This window comes from Sturnira hondurensis, unplaced genomic scaffold (assembly GCF_014824575.4).
Source record: "Sturnira hondurensis isolate 20B ecotype Veracruz unplaced genomic scaffold, ASM1482457v3 Scaffold0008723, whole genome shotgun sequence".
Taxonomy (NCBI): Eukaryota; Metazoa; Chordata; class Mammalia; order Chiroptera; family Phyllostomidae; genus Sturnira; species Sturnira hondurensis.
Genome location: NW_028081354.1, coordinates 5,283,981 through 5,307,467, shown reverse-complemented (window position 1 = coordinate 5,307,467; position 23,487 = coordinate 5,283,981). Strand labels below are relative to the sequence as shown.

General features: G+C 56.2%; 1 protein-coding gene across 1 annotated transcript in view; it reads right to left on the bottom strand.

Moving 5' to 3' along the window:
• DNAH1 (dynein axonemal heavy chain 1) overlaps positions 1-23,487 on the bottom strand; it is a 76,246-nt gene that overhangs the window by 6,956 nt on the left and 45,803 nt on the right. Inside the window, exons 35-65 of the mRNA XM_037055722.1 lie at positions 22,876-22,967; positions 22,528-22,682; positions 21,232-21,409; positions 20,208-20,402; positions 20,000-20,119; positions 19,575-19,733; positions 19,317-19,421; positions 18,089-18,229; positions 17,809-17,969; positions 17,212-17,369; positions 16,684-16,857; positions 15,860-15,898; positions 13,097-13,275; positions 11,764-11,994; positions 10,873-11,069; positions 10,278-10,413; positions 9,159-9,367; positions 8,768-8,939; positions 7,656-7,847; positions 7,185-7,295; positions 6,268-6,453; positions 5,660-5,851; positions 4,267-4,434; positions 3,972-4,163; positions 3,609-3,740; positions 2,706-2,831; positions 1,961-2,080; positions 1,686-1,835; positions 1,399-1,559; positions 369-594; positions 52-247 (exon numbers count right to left, since the gene is read on the bottom strand). Coding sequence (XP_036911617.1) covers positions 52-247; positions 369-594; positions 1,399-1,559; positions 1,686-1,835; positions 1,961-2,080; positions 2,706-2,831; positions 3,609-3,740; positions 3,972-4,163; positions 4,267-4,434; positions 5,660-5,851; positions 6,268-6,453; positions 7,185-7,295; positions 7,656-7,847; positions 8,768-8,939; positions 9,159-9,367; positions 10,278-10,413; positions 10,873-11,069; positions 11,764-11,994; positions 13,097-13,275; positions 15,860-15,898; positions 16,684-16,857; positions 17,212-17,369; positions 17,809-17,969; positions 18,089-18,229; positions 19,317-19,421; positions 19,575-19,733; positions 20,000-20,119; positions 20,208-20,402; positions 21,232-21,409; positions 22,528-22,682; positions 22,876-22,967 — 4,953 coding nt within the window. The remainder of the gene's footprint in view (positions 1-51; positions 248-368; positions 595-1,398; positions 1,560-1,685; positions 1,836-1,960; positions 2,081-2,705; positions 2,832-3,608; positions 3,741-3,971; positions 4,164-4,266; positions 4,435-5,659; positions 5,852-6,267; positions 6,454-7,184; positions 7,296-7,655; positions 7,848-8,767; positions 8,940-9,158; positions 9,368-10,277; positions 10,414-10,872; positions 11,070-11,763; positions 11,995-13,096; positions 13,276-15,859; positions 15,899-16,683; positions 16,858-17,211; positions 17,370-17,808; positions 17,970-18,088; positions 18,230-19,316; positions 19,422-19,574; positions 19,734-19,999; positions 20,120-20,207; positions 20,403-21,231; positions 21,410-22,527; positions 22,683-22,875; positions 22,968-23,487) is intronic.

Below are 23,487 nucleotides of genomic sequence, written 5' to 3'. Positions count from 1 at the left end.
AGGGTGGGAGCCTGGCATTTGTGCCCACATGTGCATGTGTGCCAGGACTACCTGCCCTCTCTGAGTTGGCGATGCCTGAGAGGAAGATGTTGAGAAACCACTCGAGGGAGTACTGGTACATGGGGTCCACGTTGGCCAGGTCTGACACACAGAAGAATAGGATCTGGGTACGGACGGCTACAGGTATGTACTCCATGCGCGTGAGGTCAATGTCCTTCTCCGTTTGCTCTGCAATCCTGACCTTGGCCTGGGGGTGTAGTGGAGGGAAAGTGGTCAGGCCTAGGTAGGCTGGCAAAGAGCAGCTAGTAGAAATGGGTGGGGCAGGGGGCAGGCCTGAGGTAGGTGCGGAGAGGCAAGAAGTTGCTGACCTGGATCTCTGCAGCCTTCATTTTGGAAGCCTCCAGCACTTTGATGAGTTCCACGTCATCCACGGGGTTGCCCTCAGAGGAGCTGAGCCGGTACAGGATCTGGTCTTCAATGTCCTTTAACTCTTGGCGCATCTTAGCATTACTGACAATCAGCTGGTTCTTGGCTTCCTCCAGGTCGGGCCGTTCCTCAGCCACTACCTGGCCTAGCAGTTGGTCCTCCAGGCCACTGCCAGGGGCAGGGAACACCCTGTCTGTAATACCTGCTGGGCCTCGAGGGCCAGCCCCTCCAATTATCTGTGCTCCTGGGATTCCCGTGGGTATCGGCCTGGGAAGTCTAGCCTATCTCAAGCTGCATGGGTAATGCAGAGCCTGCTTTCAGAGTGATTGGTTCTCAGTGAGACCTTGGGTAGCAGCCTGGAATCCCAGTTAGGGGCAGGCAGTGGATGTGTGAGCTTCTGGGGTCTCTGAAGAACTCCCTCTTAGCAAGAGGGAGCTGTGGGTGACAAGGAGGGACAGTCCTTAAGGATGTTTCCACCCCCCTGTTCTGTGGAGAGGTTCATAGTGGCCACTGGCATGGACCAGGCCTCTGGGATCTGCGATGGCCAGCAAAAGCTGGGTCTCACAGCAGCAAGGGTGGGAAACAGGGCTGGGGAGCAGTGCCCCAGAGTGCCCCCGACTCAGCGCTCCAGGACAGCTCTGAGGGTGAGTGCACAAGGGCCTGAAAAGGGCGAGCTGCAGGGGAAGGGTTGAGGCGGGGCTTAATGCTCTCAAGGGAGGCTAGGGCAGGGGAGGGGATTTGACAAGGGATCGGGATGAGTTGGGGATGGGGGTTTTAGGTGGAAATAGTGCAAGTAATGGAAAGCTGGTGGAAGGGCCAGAAGGTGGCAACATGAGTGGGAGGAAGCTGGCAGAGCCTCTGAGCAGGGGAAAGACCCACTGAGTCCTGGCCTGATGATAGGAGAGGCGCAGCTGGACAGGCCAAGGCAGAGCTGATACTTGGAATCCTGGGGGCCGGGGGCTAGGGGCTTACCTGGGTGACAGGGTGAAGTTGATGAGTGTGAGTTTGGTGGAGATCTCAGGTGTGTAGTGTGGGTTGGGAAGCTTGGTAGTTATGTACATCCTGAAGTCCTCGTGGTAGGGGATCACTGTGTCCCCTAGCTTCAGCACGGTGTTCCCCTGCTGCTTGTATGTCTGTGGTGGGTGGGACGGTCAAGCACTGTGGCCTGGGTTTCTCCAGTGTGGCAAAAGAGGGAGGCTCTCCTTCTCCCTGTTCAGGCCAACAGTCCATTCCCCATACACCCACGGCTGCAGACTTACCTGCTTGAGCAGCACGGGCTCCAGAGCTGGATCCAGCTCTTCACCCACATTTTCCAGAAGACAGGGCTTGCCGAAGCGGATGGCATTCTCCATGCTGCGCAGGAAGTCACGATCACTCAGCTTGAGCACGTCCAGCCCATTTTCCTTCTCCTGTGGGAGTAGGGGCCGGTTGGGGGTGTGGGGTGGGGGCTGAGAGCCACCCTGAGGCTCTGCTACTCCTCTTGTGCCTCCTAAGCCTGCTGGGTGGGGTGGTGGCACCTGGCAAGTGGGCTTACCATGTTCTTGATCCATTTGTTGGCCTGGCCCTGAGGGTCAATGAAGTGGGTCCAGCGCTGGGAGAACTGGTTGATGACCCCATTCTCCACTGACAGTGTGTCGTTGGGGAGGCCAGCGATCTGTGGGGCACCAGACACCACATGAACAGTGTTAGCGGTGGCATCAGCTACTCCAGACCTCATGGTTTGGCTGTGTCTGTCCTCTCTATGTTGCGTCCTCTTGGAGTTAGGGGACAAGTGACAGTGTGCTCCTGGGCTGGCTCCCAACACTCCCCTTTACTGGGCTTCTCTGTCCTTTTGCCTACTGAGTCCTCACTCAGTCAGACCATCTCCATGGGGCCCACAGTCCATCAGCCCTCCCAGACTATGCATACCTTTCACTTCTGCCTACTGCCTCTTGGTTCTCTTCCTGTATCAACTCTACCCGTCCTTCAGGGTCTAGCTGAGGCACCACTTCTTTTAGGAACCTTTCTTAACCCTTCCTCTGAACACTGCTTCCCCAGCTTCACCCCCACTCTTCAAGCACCCCTTGAATTCTCCGCCCACAATTAGCTAACGTCTGAGCCACACTGTGGTCAGATTTCTCCTCCTACCCACAACCCTCTTGCTGGATCTGGGTGGGTTCAGAGGAGACATTACCGAGCACACGCAGGAAAGAGGGTGGGAGAGAGACAGGGGGATCTTGGTTTAGCTTGCATGATGCCACAGGACCAGGCCAGTTGTTCCAACTCCCCAGGGCAGGCACCTGCCAAGAGCGGATCTTCACGGGGTTCCCCAGTGTCCCAATTAGTGTGGGCTCGGACGTATGTGGGACGTGGTGGATCACGAGCTGCTTGACCCAGTGGTTGTACAGCACTGTGCGGTACTGGCCCTGGGGAGACACCAGACTCAGGTCCACCCCAACACCACACCTGGGACACCCTTCCGCCTCCCTCTGTACCCCATTACTTGGCGGTTGTACACAGAGGTCAGAGCTCAGACATGGAGCTGGACACCTGTGCTCTCATCCCGCTTTGGGTAACTTCCTTGGCTTCCATAAACCTCAGTGCCTCACGTGTAAAGCAGGGGTAATCATAACAATGCCCATCTGTCAGGGCATCTGTGAGAATTGAATGACATACACACAGCAGGCCTGGAAATGTGAGGTCACACTTCCCACCAGAAGGCCAGCCCCACCAGGGTGGGTTTTCTGGCTGTTTCGTGCACTGCCGCACCCCCGTGCCTTGGACAGCACCTGGCTCGGACAGGGTGCCTGGTAGGTGCTTGTTACTTTATTTAGTTCCTCACCCTAGGACTTTTTTTTTTCATTACTTTTAGAGAGAGAGGAGGGGAGAAAGAGAGAGAAGGGGAAAAATGTCAATGAGAGAAACCAGTCAGTTGCCTCCTATACACAACCCAAACAGGGATTGAACCCAAAACCTACATAGTACCCTGACAGTGCCTTGAACGGGAATTGAACCCACAACCTTTCAGTGTACAGGATGTCACTCCAACCAACACAGACATACTGGCCAGCCCTGATAAGTGCTTGTTGAATGAGTGAGTAAGGGAAGAGCCGCCCCATAGGCTGCCCCTCAGGAGGTGAGGCCTTAAGGCAGGGCCCCTTTGTGAAGTGAGGTTGTCCCAGACAGGGCTGGGGGCTCCTTACCGTGAAGGGACCCAGGTAGGTCACGAAGCCAGCAGCTACCAGCACGTCTCCAGAGATGTTTTCAAGCATGTGCTCCAGGTTCTCCACTGTCTCCTGCCAACGCACCCGCTCATCCGACAGACCACTGATGAGCTGCAGAGGAAGCCCTGTGGGGTGGGCTCTGGGAGGCCTGGGGGTCCCTGCCTGGTGCTGTCCCCAGGCTTCCAGGGAGGGGTTGCAGACAGCCATTCCAGGACCTCCACCTAGCCCCCACCACCACCTAGCCCCTTCTAGCCTCTCTAGCCTTTCTAGCCCTTCTAGCCCTTCTAGCCCCTGTCTGGGGCAGGCTATGCCCACAGGCCCTCTCCGGAGGGGTGTGTGTACCTTGTCAGCTCGGCCCAGACGATGTTCACACTGCTCACACTTCATCTCCAGCTCCTCCTTCTTGGCGATGCATTCCCGGTACCTGGCCTGCATCACAGCGATGCCATCCTCCACCTCCTGCAGGCGCTGCTTTGCCTCGTCCAAGATCTTCTGTGTCACTTCCAGGTCGTCCTGGGCCTCCCGCAGGGCTTGCTGCAGGCAAAGGAGGCAGGGCCAGCTTGTTGAATGTCCTGGGGAGCCCTCGCCCCTCTCCTTCGCCCCTCTCCCTCGCCCCTCAGCTATACCCAGCTCTCACCCGCTTGGGTTCCACAGCCTTGGCCACGAAGTGGTACTTGTGCATGGCGCGCACCCACTGGCAGATGGAGGTACAGGCTTTGGACACCTTGGCAATGGCGGCTGGCTGGAACTCTTCATTGTCGATGTACGGCTGAATGGCTTTGATCACTGCCTCCCCAATGTTGTCCTGGACATGGGAACAATGGGGTTCAAGGGGCTACTTCTCAGGGAGGATGGGGTAGTGGGGACAAGGGATACCATGATCCTGTTCTGTGTCCCATGCCCTGTGCAGACCTCAGTAGAGGTGTCCTCCTTAGGGAATAAACATGACCCAAAAGACTGGGCAGAGGAGAAACTTCTGTTCCAGGATTTCAGATAACATGATTGGAGATTTCTTGAGAAATGATGTAGCCTCAAGATCCAATAATACACAGGCCTCATTTAAAAGTTCACTTAGAGACAAGGTTTGCTTCCTTGCAGGTGTAGAGACAAATCATGTCAAGGATAAAATCCCTATCCCAAGAGCTGACCACACCCCGGGGACTCCTGTCCCACCCTGGGCGACTCCAATCCTGTCCTTCTGGGTGGGCCCAGGAAGATGCACTGTACATGAACTCCCAGAACTCAGAGCCTGGGACCAGGGGAGCCTGAGCACTGGCCCTGAACACTCCTCATTTGGGCTTAATTAGGCCTGTGAGGCCTCTGGTTTTCAGGCTGATGCGAAAGGAGGAGGAGAAATGGGGAGCTCACAGGAGGTGTAGCTACCTTCCAGTATAGCCTGGGAAAGTGCCTGCAGTCCCAACATCAACACAAGCTGGTAGTGGGTGGCCCTCATGGGATGGACAGCTGCCCCCTAGCCAACTTCTGGGCTGAAGAGGGGCCCTCTGGAAGGGCTGTGGGCTCCGGGCTGACCTAACCTTGAAATAGCTCCTAAGAGAGCATATGCTCGTAGACAATGAGAGACCCAGATAGACAGGGGGAGAAACGCAAAGACATACAGGGGAAGCTTAATCTCAAGTGCTAAGGCTGAGGGAGAGGCAATGGTCAAGTAGATGGTGAAGGTCTAGGCCAAGGCCATGGGAATCACAGGCTGAAAGGGCATGAGAATCTCCAGGCTGCAGAGCCTTGTAGTAACTGAGGGTGACATCCTATGGGCACAAAAGACTGTCTGCATCCTGATTTCCTCAATACTCCTCTGTTGGTGAGTATGTCTGTCACCCCACCCTGTCAAAGAATCCTTCCAGGCCAGGATCTGGATCCTGTCAGCTCTGTGGCCACAAGATTGTGTGTTTGCAGGTGGAGGGAGACAGGACAGAGATTCCAGTGCTATGCTGGGGCAGTCTCCTCTCCCGCCGCCCTGTCCGGCTAGGTGGCCCTCACTCACTGGCTGGCCAGGTGTCTGGCATGCTCACCTTGTCAAACTTGAAGAGGCTCTCGAGGAAGCGGCCAGGGTCCTGCAGCAGCCCCTTGCCAGGCTCCCAGTAGTCATCCACCTTGGTGCCAGGCTTCTCTCCAGGAACCTTCTTGGGCTTGATGCCCTTCAGGATACACACAGCTTCTATGACCAGCTTCACGCCTGGGGGCGGCCGTTGCATAGCACGAACCTATGAGCCAGGCCGAGTGAAAAAGGGAAATCCATTGCTGTGTGGGCACCTCTGGGTAGGGACAGCTGCCAGACAGGGTGGGCCCCACCAACCAAGCCTCCACCACCACAGACAAAGGGCACGGTCAGAGAGACCTTGAGGACGGCCTCAGCCCACTGCTCCCCTGTGTACCCAGGCCTAGCCACAAAGTTCTGGATGGTCACCTCTCAGGGCCCAAAGCCCTCCCTTGTACTTGCCTGGGCCCTGGGGCTGGTACAAGGAGTTAAGGGCAGGTAGCTGGGTTCAAGCCCTATTTCTACCCTCACCTTTTGGCACAGGATCCCCAAGGGTTGTTTAGAGGGAAAGCCAGGGCACCAGGACCCGAGGCACCAGAAAGAAAGGCCCAGGGGAGCTCTGAGAGATGCCTGGGTGCCCACCTCAGTCACGTCATTTTTGTTGAGATTGCGCAGGCTGGCCAGGGCTGCATCCAGGGCAGGCAGTGCCTCATCCAGATCCTTCTGGGCATCATCGGCGATAATTTGTGCCTTTCTGGCCTTCTCGTTGGCCTTGATCTCCTCTGCCTGCACTGATTTCTGGGTCTCCTCGGCAATGTTCGTGTCCACCTGGGGATCGGAGGCAGCGAGGGCCCGGCTGGTGGCCAGTGTGAGGGGTAGGTGTGCCCTCCTCCCTTCTCTCCTCTTTGCCTCTCAGTCTCCTCAGGTGGAAGGCAATGAGGGTTGGCATGCCCTGTTCTCCAGGAGCCCTCTTCGCTGTGATAAGCTGTGGAGATCTGGAATGCTGAGAGCCCCTTCCACTCCTGAGTGCTCACTGCAGGCCTGGCCCGGGGCTCTTGCTTTACACACTTCAGCATCATCGCCCTATTGGGCAGGGTCCCCTAAGCCCACAGGGCACCTCCATGCAATACAGAGAAAGGTCTTCCTCCCCAAATTCCCTATCTTTCCATCTGCTGGAAAAAGTTTTAACATACTGACTTTGTTGAGCAGAACTTCTGCCAGGAAGCTGTCATAATGAAAATGCAAATCTGTGATGCCTGCAGGAGGTGGGGCTCGGAGGCTCTCAGAGACAGACCAGGCAGAGTCTGCACAGCTGCCTGTGGTAGCCCTGCCACTTACTCCATGTTGTGATTATTGGGGTCTGGACTTGTTTGTCTTGCTCTTCACTGTATCCCCTGCCCAGGGCAATGCCTGACTACTGAATGAGAAAATGGCATGGACAAGTTAATCAAGCTGAAGAAATCCTGACTTCTAGTGATCTTGGGGTTGCATGGGGATGTTGAGCATACTGAGACGGGGTCAGACTTCAATCAGGGACTGACTGAGAACAGCTCCCCCACCTTGATCTGCTCCATGGTGAGCACGGTGTCCTTGGCAGCCTCCTCCAGCAGAGGGCGCATGATCTCCAGCTCCTCTTGCATCCTGGCCACATCCTCAGAAGTTCGGAGCAGCTGGGGATGGGGGTGTAAAAGAGGAAAACAGGTGTGACAGGTGGCCAGACTGAGAGCCTGGAGCGGGCTGGCGAGAGGGCCCTGCAGGGCTGCCCTCACTATGAGTGAGAGGCTGTTGCCAACAGCTTCAGTAGCCCCCAGGTTACCAGTGGACACAGAAGAAGGGAGCAGTCAGTCCCCTGAGAAATTTGTGGAGTAACCTGCTTTGGCCTTGCCTTTTGCCCAGCAGCTCTTGCTCTTTTGATGAGAGAGGAAGCCGGCCATTTATGCACTGTGGGCTGCTGTCTGGAAGGCAAGGCTGGGCTACCAGGATCGGGGCTAAGGAGAGAGCAGGCGGAGCCACGCCCCACCCCAGCTCACCTTGTCGAGGCCACTGTTCATGCGGTTCTTGGCCGTTTTAAGCTCCTGTTTCTTCTGTCCAATGAGGATGGAGAAAATATTGAGCACCTCCAGGTAGCTTTTGGGTGTCACATAGTTGTGGCGGGCCAGCTCGGCCAGGTACTCGACACACTTCTTGGCCACCGACTGGTGGATATGCACGCAAACCTGGGTCTGTGGGATGGGAGACCAGAGAGGGTCCCAGGGTGCCCTTGAAGCCACTCTCAGGGGTGTCCAACTTGCTGCCTGTGGGCCACATGCAGTTCAGGATGGCTACGAATGAGGCCCCACACAAAATCATAAGTTTCATAAATTTACTTAGAACATTGTGAAATTTTTTTGTGATTATGTGTCACAATGTATTTAACATGTGGCCCAACACAATCCTTCCTCTTGCAGTATGGCCCAGAGACCCCAAGGTTGGACGCCTCTGCTATAGCCTGGTCCTGAGAAGGGACCCATGTGCAGGAACCTCACACTCACTCTCTCCTATGACCTCACGGCTTCAAGGACAAGGTCACCTATTCTGCAGATGAAAAACCCATGACCCAGAGAAGTTAAGGGGCTTGTTCAAAGCAGAGCTGTGAAAGCAGAGCTGGCTTTGAATGTGGACCCAGGCATCTCCCAGCTCTCGGCCCAGCCATAGCCCCCATGACCTGCGTGCCTTTCTTTGAGGGCCCTAAGGTGAGGGGAAATGGGAGGGCCCAAGGCTGAGGGGAAATGGGAAATGGGTTCATCCTAGGTCTTGGCTCTCAGGTGGCCATTACTCTTTTGGGTTGGACCAGACAATTCTAGCCCCCCATCTGTGGTTTCTGGGTTGTGACAGAGAGTTCTTTGAAGAAAGCTTCCACAAAGCCGGCAGGGAATAAGATAAACAATAACTATAACTGTGTGCTCAAACTCCTACATCATTGTGATGACCTGGTGGCACTCCCATTATAGAGATGAAGAAACTGAGGCTTGGACAGGTAAAGCCATTTACCTAAAGGCTTACTGCCAGTGGTGGGCCTGGGACTCTTAGCCAGGCCTCGGTGACCCCAAGCCCAAACCTAAACAGTTCCCCCTGATTATTTGTTTATAACCAAGACACTCACCAGTCCTTCAATTACTTCAGAGGTAGCTTCCAGTTCTGGGATTTCATTCAGGAATATGGTGGCCACAGACTCCAGGGCCTCTGTCGGCCACTCGTTAAACCAGTCGATGGTACAGCAGTTGACCAGGGAAGGGAACTGCCTCAGACGAGCTCTGAAGACCTCTCCGATGGGGCTGGAGGGCCAGGAGTCCAAATGAGGTCCTAAGACACTGACATTCCCAGGAACCCAGGGCCCTGGCATAGTCCTATGGCACGGCAGCCAGGATGCAACACACAGTAGTCTGGACCCAATGGCATGGTGGCAAGGCCCAGGCCATTTCTCCTCACAGCTGGCCCAAGTGCACCCCCACCCAGCCCTGCTGTCCCTGTGTGGCTGTGATGGCTCCCTGTACCTCATACATAGCACCACGTGGATGTTGCTGCGCACGCGCCCAGTATAGGCAGCCATGAGGTTGGCCTTGGTGGGCTGAAGACCCTGTTCTTGGACATAGGGACGCATGGTGGTGACAATCTGGTCCTGCTCATCCGGGGTATAGAGGTTGGGAATGTCACCCGAGTTCAGGACGTTATTAATGTCCTCCAGGAAGGACTCGTTCTTGATCTGGGGAGGGATAGGGGTGAAGAGGATGAGCCTTGGAGATGGCTCCTGGATGTTAGACGCCACAGTTATGGTCTCACTGGACTTTCACAGCAGCCCCATTTTATAGGCCATGGCACCAAGTCTCAGAGAAGCCCAGAGTCACAAGTCATGGTCTAGGACTGGCATCCAGGCCTGCCCTATGGCAGAGACCCTGAACATCACCAGTGTGTGGTGGAGGGGCCCTGAAGCCTGGGTGGGAGTGGTGGCATCTGCCTCTTCACTTCTCTGGCCTCTCCATGCCTGTTTGCTCGCAGGAAGAAACCAGGCTACAGGTAGAAATGGGTCCTTGCCCATCTCACATGGGCAGGGCTGGCCAGTGCCAGGGCACACTCTCCCTTGGCTGACTCTGTGCATGGAGCCCAGGAGTAGGAGCAGAGGGGCCCTTGCCAGGTTGGGTCACATCCTGGGCCTGTAGCCATGGCCCAACCTTGACCACCAGCCAGATTTAATCTCTGTTCCATTTGTCTTGAGGCCCCCAAACCACCACCTCACTTCTCTCAGAGTCATGGGAGTGGCCTCACACACAGGGAGCTCTAGAGGGAGCAGTCCCCAAGAGGGCAGCCAGGGGCACCGTGACTTGGGCACAAGTTGAGTGGTCCTTGAGGTGGGAAGTGTTGGCCAGTGAGTGTGTGCTGCTTGTGGTCAGCCATTGTGCAGGGATTTCTGTATACTTGGGGCACAATAACGATTTATGCCTCATGCTCCTGACCCACCCATTGGTGGCTCCCCCTTGTCCTGACTGTCCCTCCTAGGATCCACCCCACTGACAGTGACCTGGACAGGAAGGACTGACCACCTTTCAGGATGCCATACTGCATGGGGTTGTATCCAGCCCACCTTGGACCCTGCCCACTGCCCATGGTGGTGGCACCTGGGTGTCTGAGAATAGGAAGGTGATGGGCAGGCTGTGCAGGCCAGCCTTGAACAAGACTTTCTTAATATCTTCTCTCCACTCAGCCATGCCATAGTTCTTGGAGAGCTCAATCTGGAAGCACTCGTACTCGGCCCTGGAGATGAGTTGAGAAGAGGGATGACAACACTTATGCTGAGGTGCTCATAGGTGCCCACACACCACCCTGGCCCTTCAGAGTCTTGCCCCCATCCTGGACACATCTGCAGTCTCTTCAGGCCCTGGCCTGCTCTCTGACCTCCAGACCTTTGTATGAGCTGTTCCCTTGACCCAAAATGCCCTTCCCTTCCATCCTCCCAGCTCTGGTTCTGAGAGCAAACCCATGGCCACCACCTCCCGGAATCCCTGCTGGATGACTGCATGTATACCCCCTTTCCACAGCAGTACAGGGTACTGTTGCTGCCTCTTCTTGGACCCCAGGTCCTGTTCCCAGAAGCCCATGGGCTGGGAGGGTCTGGCTCAGAGCTGCCCTCTGTTCCCAGCACTGTGGAATAACATGGATGGAAGCAACAGTCTGCCACCAACTGCCCTCGCCCACCATGCCTGGGGCCCTCACATGTGCGAGGTGAGCCGTGTGAGGGAGCTGCGGCCACTGCCACCAACGCCCAGCAGGAGTGCGTTGCCCAGGGCCTGGCGCAGGGTGCGGCTGATGCGGCAAATGTGGCTCAGAGCGTCCAAGAAGAGGACCAGCTTCAGCTTGGCTGTGTTGATCTGGTTGTAGTCCTCCATGTACTCCTCAATCACCTTCATCATCTGGGGGGAGGGGCAGAACTGGGTCCTCCCTCTGTCCCTGCACACCTAGACCCCTGATGGGAGGCACACCCCTGCCCATGGCCTGCCCTGCTCCTCTGTGCTTGGAAGGGTGCTGGGCTTTAAGAAGCCAGGTCTGCCTGAATGAGGCTTGACCTGCTGGACACATTGAGTCCTGAAGGTTAGGGTCAGAGCCCTGCCTTCTTCCTCTGGGGCTCACCAAGATGTACTGACCTGGGGCCCTGGTGGGAGCTCCTGGGAGCAGGGAGAGATGTGTGGAGAGAGACCATCAGGAGGCTCTCCAGCCACACAGCTCCATGACCCCGACCCAGGCCTCTTCTGTCTCCCTGGGGTCTTGACTCAGATTGTGACCTTGGGGTTCTGTTGGCCCTCTGTGAGTGGGATGAGGGCCCTCAAAACAGGGAGAGCATGTCCCTGCTTACAGATCCTGTCTCAGTTGAATCACAAAGACTTGTCCTCAGAGATGGGTCAAGCAGGGCCAGCTGTACCAATTTGACAGGTGAGGAAATGGGACTCGGAGAAGTAAATGCGGGCCTGCAGTCCCGGAGCTGGCCTTCTAACCCAGTATCCTGGTGCCCAGTCTGTTATCGGTGACTGCAGGGGCTCAGGTCCCCGGGGGTGGAGAGCGAAGAGGCCCCCACCAGGGACAGAGGACCGACCAGCTGGGCCCCTTTACCTTCTTCTCGCTGGTGATGAGCTCATAGGACTTGATGTCAGAGCCTGGTGACATGAAGTCTCCGTAAAGGATGGGCTGGAAGGGGCAGACCTCACTGAAGGCTACCTCCCACTCCTCCATGTGGCTTTCTAGGAGCTTGTCGAACCAGCCGCGGTCCTCCTCATTCACCAGGCGGTCACGGAACACCCGGCAGTTCTCGTGGTACCACAGTCGCAGCAGCTGCACTTTGTCCTGTGGCCATCCCAGCATCAGTGCCCACCCTCAGCCCTGGGCCCTCAACCACCTTTCAAGCTACCAGGAGTCAGAAGGTGAGTGGGAGCCACAGCTCTTTGGCCCAGCCATTTCCAGGAGCAGCTTGGAGGCACGTCTGCTGACTGAGGACTGAGGACTGAGCCCCACAGAGCACTGCCCGGGTGTCTCCACTCCCAGCTCCAGGCCCAGCTGGCCAACTGCCTGCTGGGCACCCAGTGACCAGCCATTAGCGGGTCATGGCTTCTCCCCTCTAATGGCTCCCATGGCTCCCCAAACTCTAAGCATGGGAGGAATGCCTGATTCTTTTTACACCTTCTCAGTACCCGACATCTAACCACTCAGCACATTCCACTGATCTCACCCTCAATCTTCATCACTGCTGCCCCCAACTTCATCCCTGCTGCCACTTCTATCCCTGCTTCCCCACCTCCCTCTGGGTGACTAGACCACCCTCAGGGAGCCCCAGCCTCTTCTCTCAACAGCTTTGGTTGTAGCTTGGCAAGGTCAGGGCGGCTTCTGTCTTGTTCACTTTTTCTCCCTGACCAGTCAGTTCTGGTCCATATACACTGACCAGCCAATTCTCCACTATGCAGATTCCTACACATCCCCTGGCTCCCCATCTCCTTGGGACACTGTTCCCCCTGGCAGCTCACAGGGTATGCCTGAGCCTGTGCAGCACACGTGACACCCTGCTCCCCACTGTACTTCCTGCTCCTCCCACCCAGGTGCCTTTCATTCCTGGAAGGCATCCCTCTCACTCTCCCCGCAAATCTTTGCACACCCAGGGCCTCCACCAGGAGCCCTCTTCCTCCCTGGCCTTGCTCTGGCTCCCTCTTCTGTGTGGCCCCATCACAGCTGCCATTCTAGGCATGGGCTTCACCTGTGAGGTGGAGCTCAGCTGCAGGAAGGCAGGGCTCCTGGGGGCCTGGCACTCACCATGTCCCCAGCTCCCTTTAGGCCTGGCTGCATCCAGACTGAGGAGTTGGGGCAGGAGACCTGAAGCTGGGAGCCAGGGAGAACAGTGAGGGCAGAGTGGGCACTTCTCTCCTGGACACTGGGGAGGGGTCTGTCAGATTCTTACCTCAACCTTGGCTGGGTCGGCCATGAGCATGCCCTGGAAGACCTTGGAGAGGTCCCTCAGGTTGAAGGTGTAGTGGGACTTGGCTGGGGTGGGCAGCAGCTGGGAGGTGATGGTGGAGTACACCATGATGGTAGCTTCCACCAGGGGATCCGTGAGGTGGGCAATTTTGGGGGCCCCGGCTATGGAAATCGGAGGGAGCCTGGGTCACACAGGCAGGAGCTCCCTGTGCAGCCTCTGAAGATCCTAGCCTCTGTCCTCGTTGGTGCTGTGTTCTCCCCCAGACACCCTTTCTTTAGGAGGCATGCTTGGGTTCTACCTACCCTTCAGCGCGTCTCCTCCGCCTGGACTTCCTGATGCCCCCGCCTCAGAGTGAGGAATCTCCTGCTCTGAGCTTCCCCCTTTTACATCCTTATTACTGACATAGGCTGTTCGCACACAGGGCACTGGGACGCATTCAGTGCTGCGTGGGCCATTACTCTCTCGCCTTATGGGGCCGTGTCTCAGACTTGGAACATGCTGGCTCTGAGCCATGCATGGGGAGGGTCACACGGTCCCCATGGACTCAAGGCTTCACAGTGAATGTAGTGGGGCTGGAGCTCAGCCAGGACCCTCAGGCTCACCTTGGAGCTGCTGTGCCAACCCAGCCTGTCTCTTCACTGCTAACAACGTATTTGCTTTTTTTTTTTTTTTTGAAAACTATGTAATTCTTTGCTGGGAACCCCAATTCTGTCAGCAGGACCCGGGGCAGAGGAAGCCCCTAGAAGCGGGAAAACGTCAAGATGGGTAGGAGGGCTCCTGAGCTCTGAAGGCGGCTCTTCCACACATGCAGGCACTGCTCCTGGTGCTGGGCCCAGACACTCCTCACCAAGAGAACATGCTCGTGGGGCAAGAGACTCCGACACCCACAAGCAATGTGGGCAGGAAACAGGTGACAGAAAGTGCCGGGGAGAGACTGGTAACAGGAGAGGTTGGGGAGAGCCAGGGTTGGGGGTTCTGACATAAGGCCTCAATGAGGAGGGCACTCGAGCAGAAACGTGAAGAAGCGAGGTGCAGGCAGGCCCTGAACTGGAGACAGTGCTCCAGAGATGGGGCTGCGAGGGTGGGGCCCTGAGGTGGGCACTGCTGGGGTGTTAAGGACCAGCGGGAGGAGGTGAGCGCAGGGGCTAATTGGGCAGCTTTGCCTGCCACTGTTGGGGCTTGGGGCTTGCCTGCATGGGGGTGGGTGGGGAGAGAGGGGGAGGAGAATGTGGTCTGATTTAGTATTTGAATAGGTCCCTCTGGCTGCCGATGGAGGTTGGACAGACAGAAGATAGATGAAGGGATGCACGGGGTGGAGGCAGGAGCAGGGACACCAGGGTGGGGCTGCTGCTAGGGGTGAGTGAGGATGGGCAGCGGCTAAGAGGTGGTTCTGGAGGGAGAATCAGCAGGACCCCCTGACTGATGTGGGTGTCAGAGAGGGAGGAGTCTGGATGGCACTAAGACTCTTGTCCTGAATGACTGAAAGGACAGAGCTGCCATAACTTAGGAACACCCAGTAGAGAGTATGTGAGAGAAGATGTGGGCTCAGGGGTTCGGGAGTGAGGTCTGGACGGAAGACACACACTGGGGCATCCTCAGCACGCGAATGGGCTTCCTTGCTGGGGCAGGCTGAGAACGACCGGGGAGAGTGTGGTTAGAGGGAGAGGCTGGGGAGCCAGCCCCAGTCAATCTGGGAAGGGGTAGCTGTGAAAAGGGGGACCTGAGAGACAGGTGGGACATGTTTGGCCAACACTGCTGACTACCAGGGTAGGTGAGGACTGAGAGGTGGCCACACGGGGCCCCCGATGACAAGACACTCCTTGGGCGAGTGGCGGGGTTCAAGGGAGTAGGAGGAGAGGGCTGGTGCCAGCAGGAGGAGATGCTTTCCAGGAGTTTTGTAGTCAAGGCAAGCAGAGGAATGGAGTATTGATGGCCCAGGGTAGGTGGGAAGGGGCCAAGGGAGGTGATTTGTGTCTCATTGTAAAGATGGGAGAAATTGAGATGTGCTTGCCTGAGGGACTACTGGTGTTGGGGTGGAGGTGGGGCCACATCCTGAAGCAGACAACAGGGGATGAGAGTCAGGCCTAAAACGAGGGCTTGCCCTCAGTGGGAAGCAGGGAAGTTCATTCCATAGAATAGGTGAGAATGAAGGAGGATACCAAGGGAGGCCTGGGTGCAGGTAAGCAGTGGATGTGGAGGACTAGAGAGGGGTCTGTCTTCTGATGGCCTATTTTAGCTGGGAGGGGTGAAGAGGGGGACATCAGATGGGGACAGAGTTCAGGAGTGCGCATGCTCATGCTGCAGTGACCAACAGACCTGCCCTGTGTGAGGCTGCCTCATGAGGGCTGCCGGACCCCAGCTGCAGACCACCCCTGGCTCTCAAGGTCATGCCAGCTCCTTGGAGAAGCCAGCTCTCTCCAGAGCCTTGTCTTCTTCTCACAGGGTGGAAGATTGTTGGATTTCTTTATTCATTCACTCAACTCTCATTCACTTGGCTTCTACTATGGGCCAGATGCTAGCCCAGTGTCAGGCACTGAAGGACTGATGGCTAGATGAAGGGGTGAATGAGCCTAGGGAGGCGGTCAGCTATGGTGCTAATCTTTGCTCTAGCAAGAGCCCAAGGTCCCCCCACATGATCCTGAGGATGGTTCACTGTGGCCCCTGGTCCCCTGCCTCAGCCACAGCCAGCTGGAGCCCAGGGCTACCCTGGAATCAGAGCTCCTTCCCATCTAGGCCTGTACTTACGCACGGGATCCCGGTAACTTTTTTCTCCAAGGAGTCCATCTGGAGGGTTGAGGGAGAGATATGGGGCTCAGAGTCAGGTGGGCCCCTTGCTACCCACCCTGGCTAACTGTTCCCAGAGTCGCTCACCAACCCCCAGTCCAGAGCAATATGGTCCCCATCTCTAAGCTGGGCATGTAGGCGTATGTGGCCTATAGCACCTGGATGCAGAGTAGGCAAGGCCAGCGGAGGGAAGGCCTGAGGGAATCTTGACTCCTAGCTTGCATAATCTGGCACAGCGCCAAGTGGAATTCACAGGTCAGAGCATGTGTTAGGTGGGAGGGGGGATGGTGGGGGAAAAGTCCATCCTGGGGTGGACTTTCCCCCAAGCCCCACGAAGCATCAGGGCAATTTTGTTTATTCTATCTTCATGGCTTTTCCTCAGTTCCAAAAATAACATCCTTTCACCAGAGTTTCTGGGCAAGTATTAATAGATACATGGGTACTTATACAGGTAAATGCATATGAGTACATATGTATATATTATATTCAGCAGTCACCACTGGCCAGGCTTCATGCTAGATGCTGTACACGCAATGTATTACTTAACCTTCAGGACTTGGGGTGGTGGGCACTAACATTATTGCCCATTTTACAGATGAAGAAACTGAGGCTCAGAGGAGTTCATGAATTTGACAAAGGTAACATAGCCGAGTAAGGGGTGGAGCCAGGTCAGCGGTCCAGCACTCCACCCTGTCCAGTGGCTGCCCAGCTGTCCTTGGTGTAGCTTACCTGGGCTGGGTTTCTGCCTTTGCCACGGCCTCCCCCCACTGCTGCCCAATGCTCACCCATCCAACTGCTCAGGATGGTGGAGAAGATGCGCTTCTTGCTGACCTCATCCATCTCAACAAAGGACAAGTAATTGAAGTGGCGTGTTAGCCGAGGAGTGATGGCATTCCTGCCTCCGCCTGGGGGGCCCATGGCACACACAAAGTTGATGTCCACCAGTTTCTTGAAGGCTCCTGGAGTGGCGGCAGGAAGTCAGGAGGGGGCCCTGCCCAGGGCTGCAGTATGACGTCCATGGCCCCTGGGCATTTTTATGTTTATGGGCTTCCCCCTCCATTAAAAGATATTCAAAATTATAATTTTCAACAGTATCAGTATAAAGACAAATATATTAATATACATTAAATTTTTCTTTGAGCTAAAAGTTCATCCCCCCAGTTTTAAAATAAATTAAAACACTTCTGAGGGCCCTCTAAAAGTACCGTTGTCATGGGCCCTAGCCCTGTGCCGACACTGCCCAGTGGAAGAGTGCCCTGCCCTGCCCGGCATGCCCTGCTCCCGCCCTGCCACCCCAGCCGACGGGCACGCACCGATGATCTTGCGGTCGTACCAGCCACCATGGTCCATCCACTGGCGCAGCAGCTCAATAGGCGGCTGGGCACCATATGTTTCCAAGGCTGGCATGTTCAGGTCATCGATGAAGAAGACGAAATTACGCCCCAGGGGTGGTCCAAACACACCCTTCCGCCTATTCCAAGGGGCTAAGTGAGCCCAGCACCCATGGGCACCAGGTCCTCTGGGAACCCAGGGGCAGCCGCTGGGAAGCCCTCACTAACTTCAGCCTCATCTAGATCGCTGGACCTCTCGAGCAGTCCCTGTCCCATCCCGAGTGTCCTCGATCACCACACTGCGCTAAGTCTGGTCTCCCTCAGGGTGAGTCTTACCCCCAAGGCATGTGGATAACAGGCCTTGCCCAAGTGCCCAGCCCAGGGCAAGCACCCATGCAAGGGCCCAGTAGGGATTTCTGATGGAAGAAGTCTCCAGAACAGTCTTCAAGGGAGCCCAGCCCACCCCTGCCTGGCCCTGGGGAAGGTTTCTGGCAAACCCAGAAGCATTATTTGGTGGAGAGGTTGGTTCAGCCAGGCTAAGGGGACACTGGAGTCTAGAAAGGACTGAGGGGTGCCCACCTCTTGTCCAGCTTGCTGTCAATGAGGTCCTGAGTTTGGTTGGCTGAGGTGCGGGCTGAGAAGGTGAGGAAGTGGCTGATATACTCCAGTGGCAGGTTCTTCAGGAGCTTGTCGGCTATGGTGAGGGTCTTTCCTGTGCCTGTTGGTCCGATGCACAGCACCTGGGAGTGGGGGGGTCGTGTACACAGAGCTCTCTTACAGAGCTCAGTGCACAGGAGGAGCCAGCCACCCTGACCTGGGCCTTGGTGTGGGGTGAGGCAGGGCATGATGGGGCACTCACGGGCTTGCGGTTGGTGAGCAGCATGCCCAGCAAGTAGGACATCTGCACGGTATCCATGGTGGGCACAATGATGTTGCAGTAGTTGGTGTCTGGCATCATGGTGAATGGAGCTGAAGAGTCCATCCACTTCACCCAGGCAACCTGGAACCGCAGGTGGCTCAGGGGTGGGCCTCGAACCCCTCCCTACCCTATCCCTAGCCAAGTGCACCAGGAGGGCCAGGAGCTATACTGCAGGGCCTTGGCAGGAAGGCCCAGTGAGGGGCCGCTTCTGACAGAAATTGGAAGCCCCGTGCCCCACCTTCTGCCTGGGTAGGGGGCTTCCAGAACTAATCACCAGGAATGGCAGGGGTGGGGGCTCTGCACACAGCGGTCTCCCGTGGTAGGTCCCCTAGGGACTGCTAGTCCCTAGGTCTCTACATGAAGGAGGCACTCTGGGAATTGGACAACCCAGAATGAAAAGGTATTTGCTATTTAGTATCATCCTGTACAAGAGTGTGGGGGCCAGAACCATGGACCCTGGCATCACCTGAACACTCAGAGGTCACCTGGCCCATCTCCCCCACCATCCCTACCTGCATTAATCCCTTCGCCCACAGCCCTGACCCAGCTTGCAGACCTCCCTTGATGGGAGTGCTCACTATGGTCAAACCAACATGTTACACATTGGGGACAGTTCTGACTGTGAGATCCAAATGAGCCCTGTGAGGTTCCCAGTGGGACTCTGTCCTGTGACCATCTCTTCAGATGCCCCTGTTCCTCCCTCTGAGCTGGGGTCCTAAGCTGGAATGAGGTCAGAAGGCTCACTGAATCCTCACTGGCTTATAGGAGGGATGAGAACACTGAGGCAGGCCATGTGGACTCTCTTTCCCTCTCTTAGGGAGCCCAGGCCCTGGACAAATGGGGCTTTTAAGTAACACTGTAGCAGCCAATCTCTAGGCTCAGCATCAACAGGGAGGGGACAGTGTGTATGGTTGAGAAGGGAGGTGCTTTAACCTCTTCTAGATCCAGACTGAAGTCCACCTCTGCAACGACTAGCTGCGTATGACCGCTCTGAGCCTTAGCCTCCGTGTTTGGGAAATAACCACACCATGGGTCTGAGGTGATGTACACCTGTCTCCAGCCGGAGCCCCGTGATCTGCTCTCTCCAATCATTATTCATCTGGGGGCAGAGCCACCCACCCAGTGGGACCCTCCCTATCCTGTTCCCTCAGGGAAGGCCTGCAGTCACCTGCTTGCCCTCCTCCTCTTCGTCCTCATCATTGACATTGCTGATGCCGGCATCCTCCAGCCTGTAATCGAACACCAGCCCCTCCTCTGGGAAGTGCATGGTCAGCTGTGGGAGCAGGGGGAAAACCTGTGAGGCCTAGTAGTTTGTGTGGCTACTTGTCACTGGGGGCCTGGGCCTGGGGGACAGCCCCAGACCACCCAGCATTCAGCATATGTGTCCCACACCTGGGAGCTCATCCTGGGGGCTGCCACATCTCACGTTTTCTACTGTCATCTTGATCCTGAGCCAGTGGCTGAAGTTGCTGCGGCTGGCACTGTCCCCTGTGGCACCCACACTCCAGACCAGGGAGAAGATGAACCATGGCTCAATCAGCTCTGGGATGCGACTCAGCTTTTCAGGGGGTATTTTCTTGAGGCCCTGGGGATAGAGGGAACAGCATCAGGCTACAACAGAAACAGTACTGAGTGACCTGAGGAAGGTGGCGGGTGGGAGACATCCCTTGGTCTCCGCTGCACAGTTTTGTGTCTACAGCGGAATGGACTGGGCATTCCCGTGACCCAGGAGAGCCAATCCAGTTCTCTCTTTCAGGAAGCTGGACTTGGGATTCAGGGCCCTCAGGCAGCTCGGGGGAGGAGGACAGGGTCCCAGCAAGCAGGCACGCAGCCTGCTGCTCACAGCCGTACCTCTTTAGGCACAAAGGGTTTGAAGAAGCAGTCCAGCAGCTTGAGGAGGCTCGTGGTTAGGTTGCCATTGGTTGAGGTGATCACCTCCTTCACCGAAGACCGGACGAAAGTGATGGTGTCCTGCAGGGAATGACACCCAGCTCCTGTGACTGGTGGACACTGCACCTTCCTGCCACACCTGGGCCTGGAACACCGTGGCCTCACCTACCTCCAGGAAGCTGACAAAGAGGGCCTTGAAGTGCTCCTGGTAGGGCTTGAATAAGGGAGGGAGCCTCTTCATCCAGCACTCGACATAGGGCATGAGCCCCAGGATGCTGGGCTCCAGGTACACCATGCCACAGCGGGACACTGTGGCTGGTGAGGCCACTGCCAGGTCCTGCACCTCAAACATCATGGTCATATCCTGGAACAAAGATGATCTGTGTGAGTGGGCCAGGTGCCAGTCCCCCGGGCCAGGAAAGGGCTGCAGGGCCATGGGGAGGGGTGCTTATCCTGTAGCTGTGGCATGAGGCCAGCTGTGGGCTAGGAACAGTTCCGGGGTGGGGGCTGCTGCAGGAACCCCTTGGTCCTCAGCTGATAACGTGGCCCTCCCTGAGGAGGAACATGAGTCCTCTCCTGGGAGCTCTCTGGGCAGCCTGGGGTCAGGGCATTTGGAAGTCCTTGGAGCCCTGAGGAAATCTAATAGGCTATGCTCTGCTACAGAGCCTATACCTGTGTGCATGGACATAAGTTTACATTGACCTCTAGGTGTTTTCAGAAGGGCTCAAAGACTGGCTCAGTGTAGGTATAGCGAAATGCTTTTACTCGTAGGTGATGTACCTCACACACCAGGGGGTGTCCCTGTGGTCAGGTCTGTGCCCTAGCCTCTGGACACACTGCTAGAACAGTGACCTAGACTGGGCCAATATGGTTGAGAGAAGGCCTGGGAGGCACAAGGCAGCAGCAGCTGGGAGTGGTGTGCAGCTGTCCTGGCCCTGGGCTCAGAGCATCACAGAAGGTGGGTCTGCAGAAGGGGCAGCACTGAGCAGCTGTGCAGGATATGGCTGAGGGGCGGGAGCTCAGGGACCGGGAGGGTGCTAGGAGTCGAGGCCTGGGTGGGTTGTGGTGATTGCCTGAGATGCAGCTGTGGCCCAAGAGGGAGGGGTAGAGGGGGACAAGGTTTGGCCAGCATAGTATGGCCTCCGGACCCACCAGCTGCAGAGGAGAGCAGGTGAGGGGACGGGTGGACACACCTCTGTGAGCTTGATGATCTCCCCGGAGCTGAGGCACAGCTTCTTGTTGTCATCTAGCACCGTATTCATGTTCTCAATCCAGACAGCGTCCACTGGCCCGTCAAACATGTACCACTTCTTGTTGGTGTCGGAGGCGGTGGCCCCCGCCCGGATTAGGGAGGAGAAAATCCCATCTGTCCTGCAGCCACCAGGGAGGGGAGGGCTGTAGGTGCCAAGGAGGCAAGGCCAAAACCACAGCTGGCTCCCAAGGAAACCTGGCTGCTAGGTTGGCCCTGCTCTGCTGATCTTTTTTTTCTTCATTCTTCAATATCTTCATTCATTTAAAAAATTTAATAGGGAAAATAGGACTTTTTGGTGTAACAAAAATGTGTGCTTATATTCCCTCTGCTGAATCCCCACTAAAGTTATATTAAAGGAAGATTAAAGATGAATCCAGAAAAGAAAAGGGAAGAGAGAGGCAACAGCAGAAATGGAGGGTGGAAAGAGATGGGGAAGGGGGAAGTGACTAAGCAGAGAAGGCAGGCGATGAGTTGTGAGATGTACCTAGTTCCTGCCTCAGAACCAGGAAGGCTCGGGTCAGAGGTACCAGGTGCCCTGGAAGGGGTTTAGGGGGACATTTCCTGGTTTGATTCCCCAGGCCCTCCATCCACCCACACAGGAGCCTGGAGTGGATGTAGATGAGACCCTTCACTGGAAATAAGGGAAGCAGAACAGGTCTGCATTCAGACAGGTGACTCCCTCTCCAGTGCCCAACCCCCACTGCATTCCCACAGCACTGGAGCCAGGCAACACCCTCAGCAGGAGACTGGAGGCTTCTGTCGAGATACAGAATTACCCCAGAGAAAAGACCCTTAGGTGCTGATGTTTGGAGGGTCTCAGCCCAGTTGCCCTTTCCCCAGCTCAGCACACTTCCTTTAAAATGCACGCCTGGGAAAAGAGGCTCTGAGAGGGACCCCAGCCTCCCCTGGGGCAAGGATAGAAGTCAACATTTACTGAGCCCCTGGTGTGTGCCACAACATCCAGGCATCTGTCATGTGTTAAAACTCATTTTCTCCTTACCATAATAATGGTGCCATTTTTACCTCCACTTTGCAGGTGAAGGCACCAAGGCCCAGGAGGCCAGGAAGGTCACTCAGCCAGGAAGTACAGTGGTGGGTAGAGTCCCTGGCTTTGGGCTCCAGAGCCTGAGCTACAGACCTTCCACTGGACTAGGGGAAGAAGAGGGGCCCATTGCCCAAAGCCTCCAGAGATCTGCGAGCAGGGCTGTCACTGGTGTGGGGGTCAGGAGTCACTCACCACTCATGGGTGAGCAGGTCAAACTCCCCATACAGCTGGCCCATCGTGATGGACTTCGGGTTGAGCACATAGTAAGTGACAGCCTCATATACACCACCACTGATGGATGGCTGCCCTTTCAGCAACATCATGGCAGCTGCTAGGATTCTGTAACACTGGGAAGACAGGCACCCAAGAGTGAGCCTCTTGGTTCCCTGGAGAGCTGGGCTGGAGTGGGCTGCAGGCCCCAGGGGACAGGAGGTATTCTAAAAACTAAGACATGTCAAAGGGGACCAAGATCCTGCTGAGGCTGCACTGCCCTCAGGCCCACTGTTTGGGCACTGGGCTGCCCGGCTTTGCTGCACTTACGTGACTCTTGCCGGAGCCTGTGGGCCCAACGAGCATGAGGCCGTGCCTCACCACTGTGGTCTCGTAGAGTTGGATGCACTTGGTTAAGAAGCCTGGGGGGACATGAAAGAGAAACCCCTCAGGAATCAGAGAACAGGCTTAGGTCCTGTCTCTGCTGATAGCTTGCTGTGAGCCCTCAGATGGTCACCTTACTCCCTGAGCCTCAGTTTCCTCATCTGTAAAATGAGGCCCCATAGTTCTCATGGGCAAGGACGGTGAAACCCTAAGCATGAGCCTGGTTGAGAGCAGGAACTCTCTGATTGAAGCCAGTCATTGTTTCCACTGAAACTATTGCTCCCTAACATCCACTGGTCAGGGGGCAGACCACGTGAGCCTGCCCAGTGTCAGCTGTCACAGGCCCACAATCAACCCCAGCCCCAGAGCTACTGCCCAGTTGGCCTGCTGAGAGCATTGCCCGGAGTAAGCACTGGCCAATACAAAGCAAAATCCCAGGGTCAGTCGGGAGTTTTAACTGACAAGCCCAGGGCTACAGAAACAGCTGCCGACCGTAGGTGGAAGGCCAGATCCACTTGGGTAGGAAATGAGAGCATCACTTGGGCCCAAAAGTGGGTG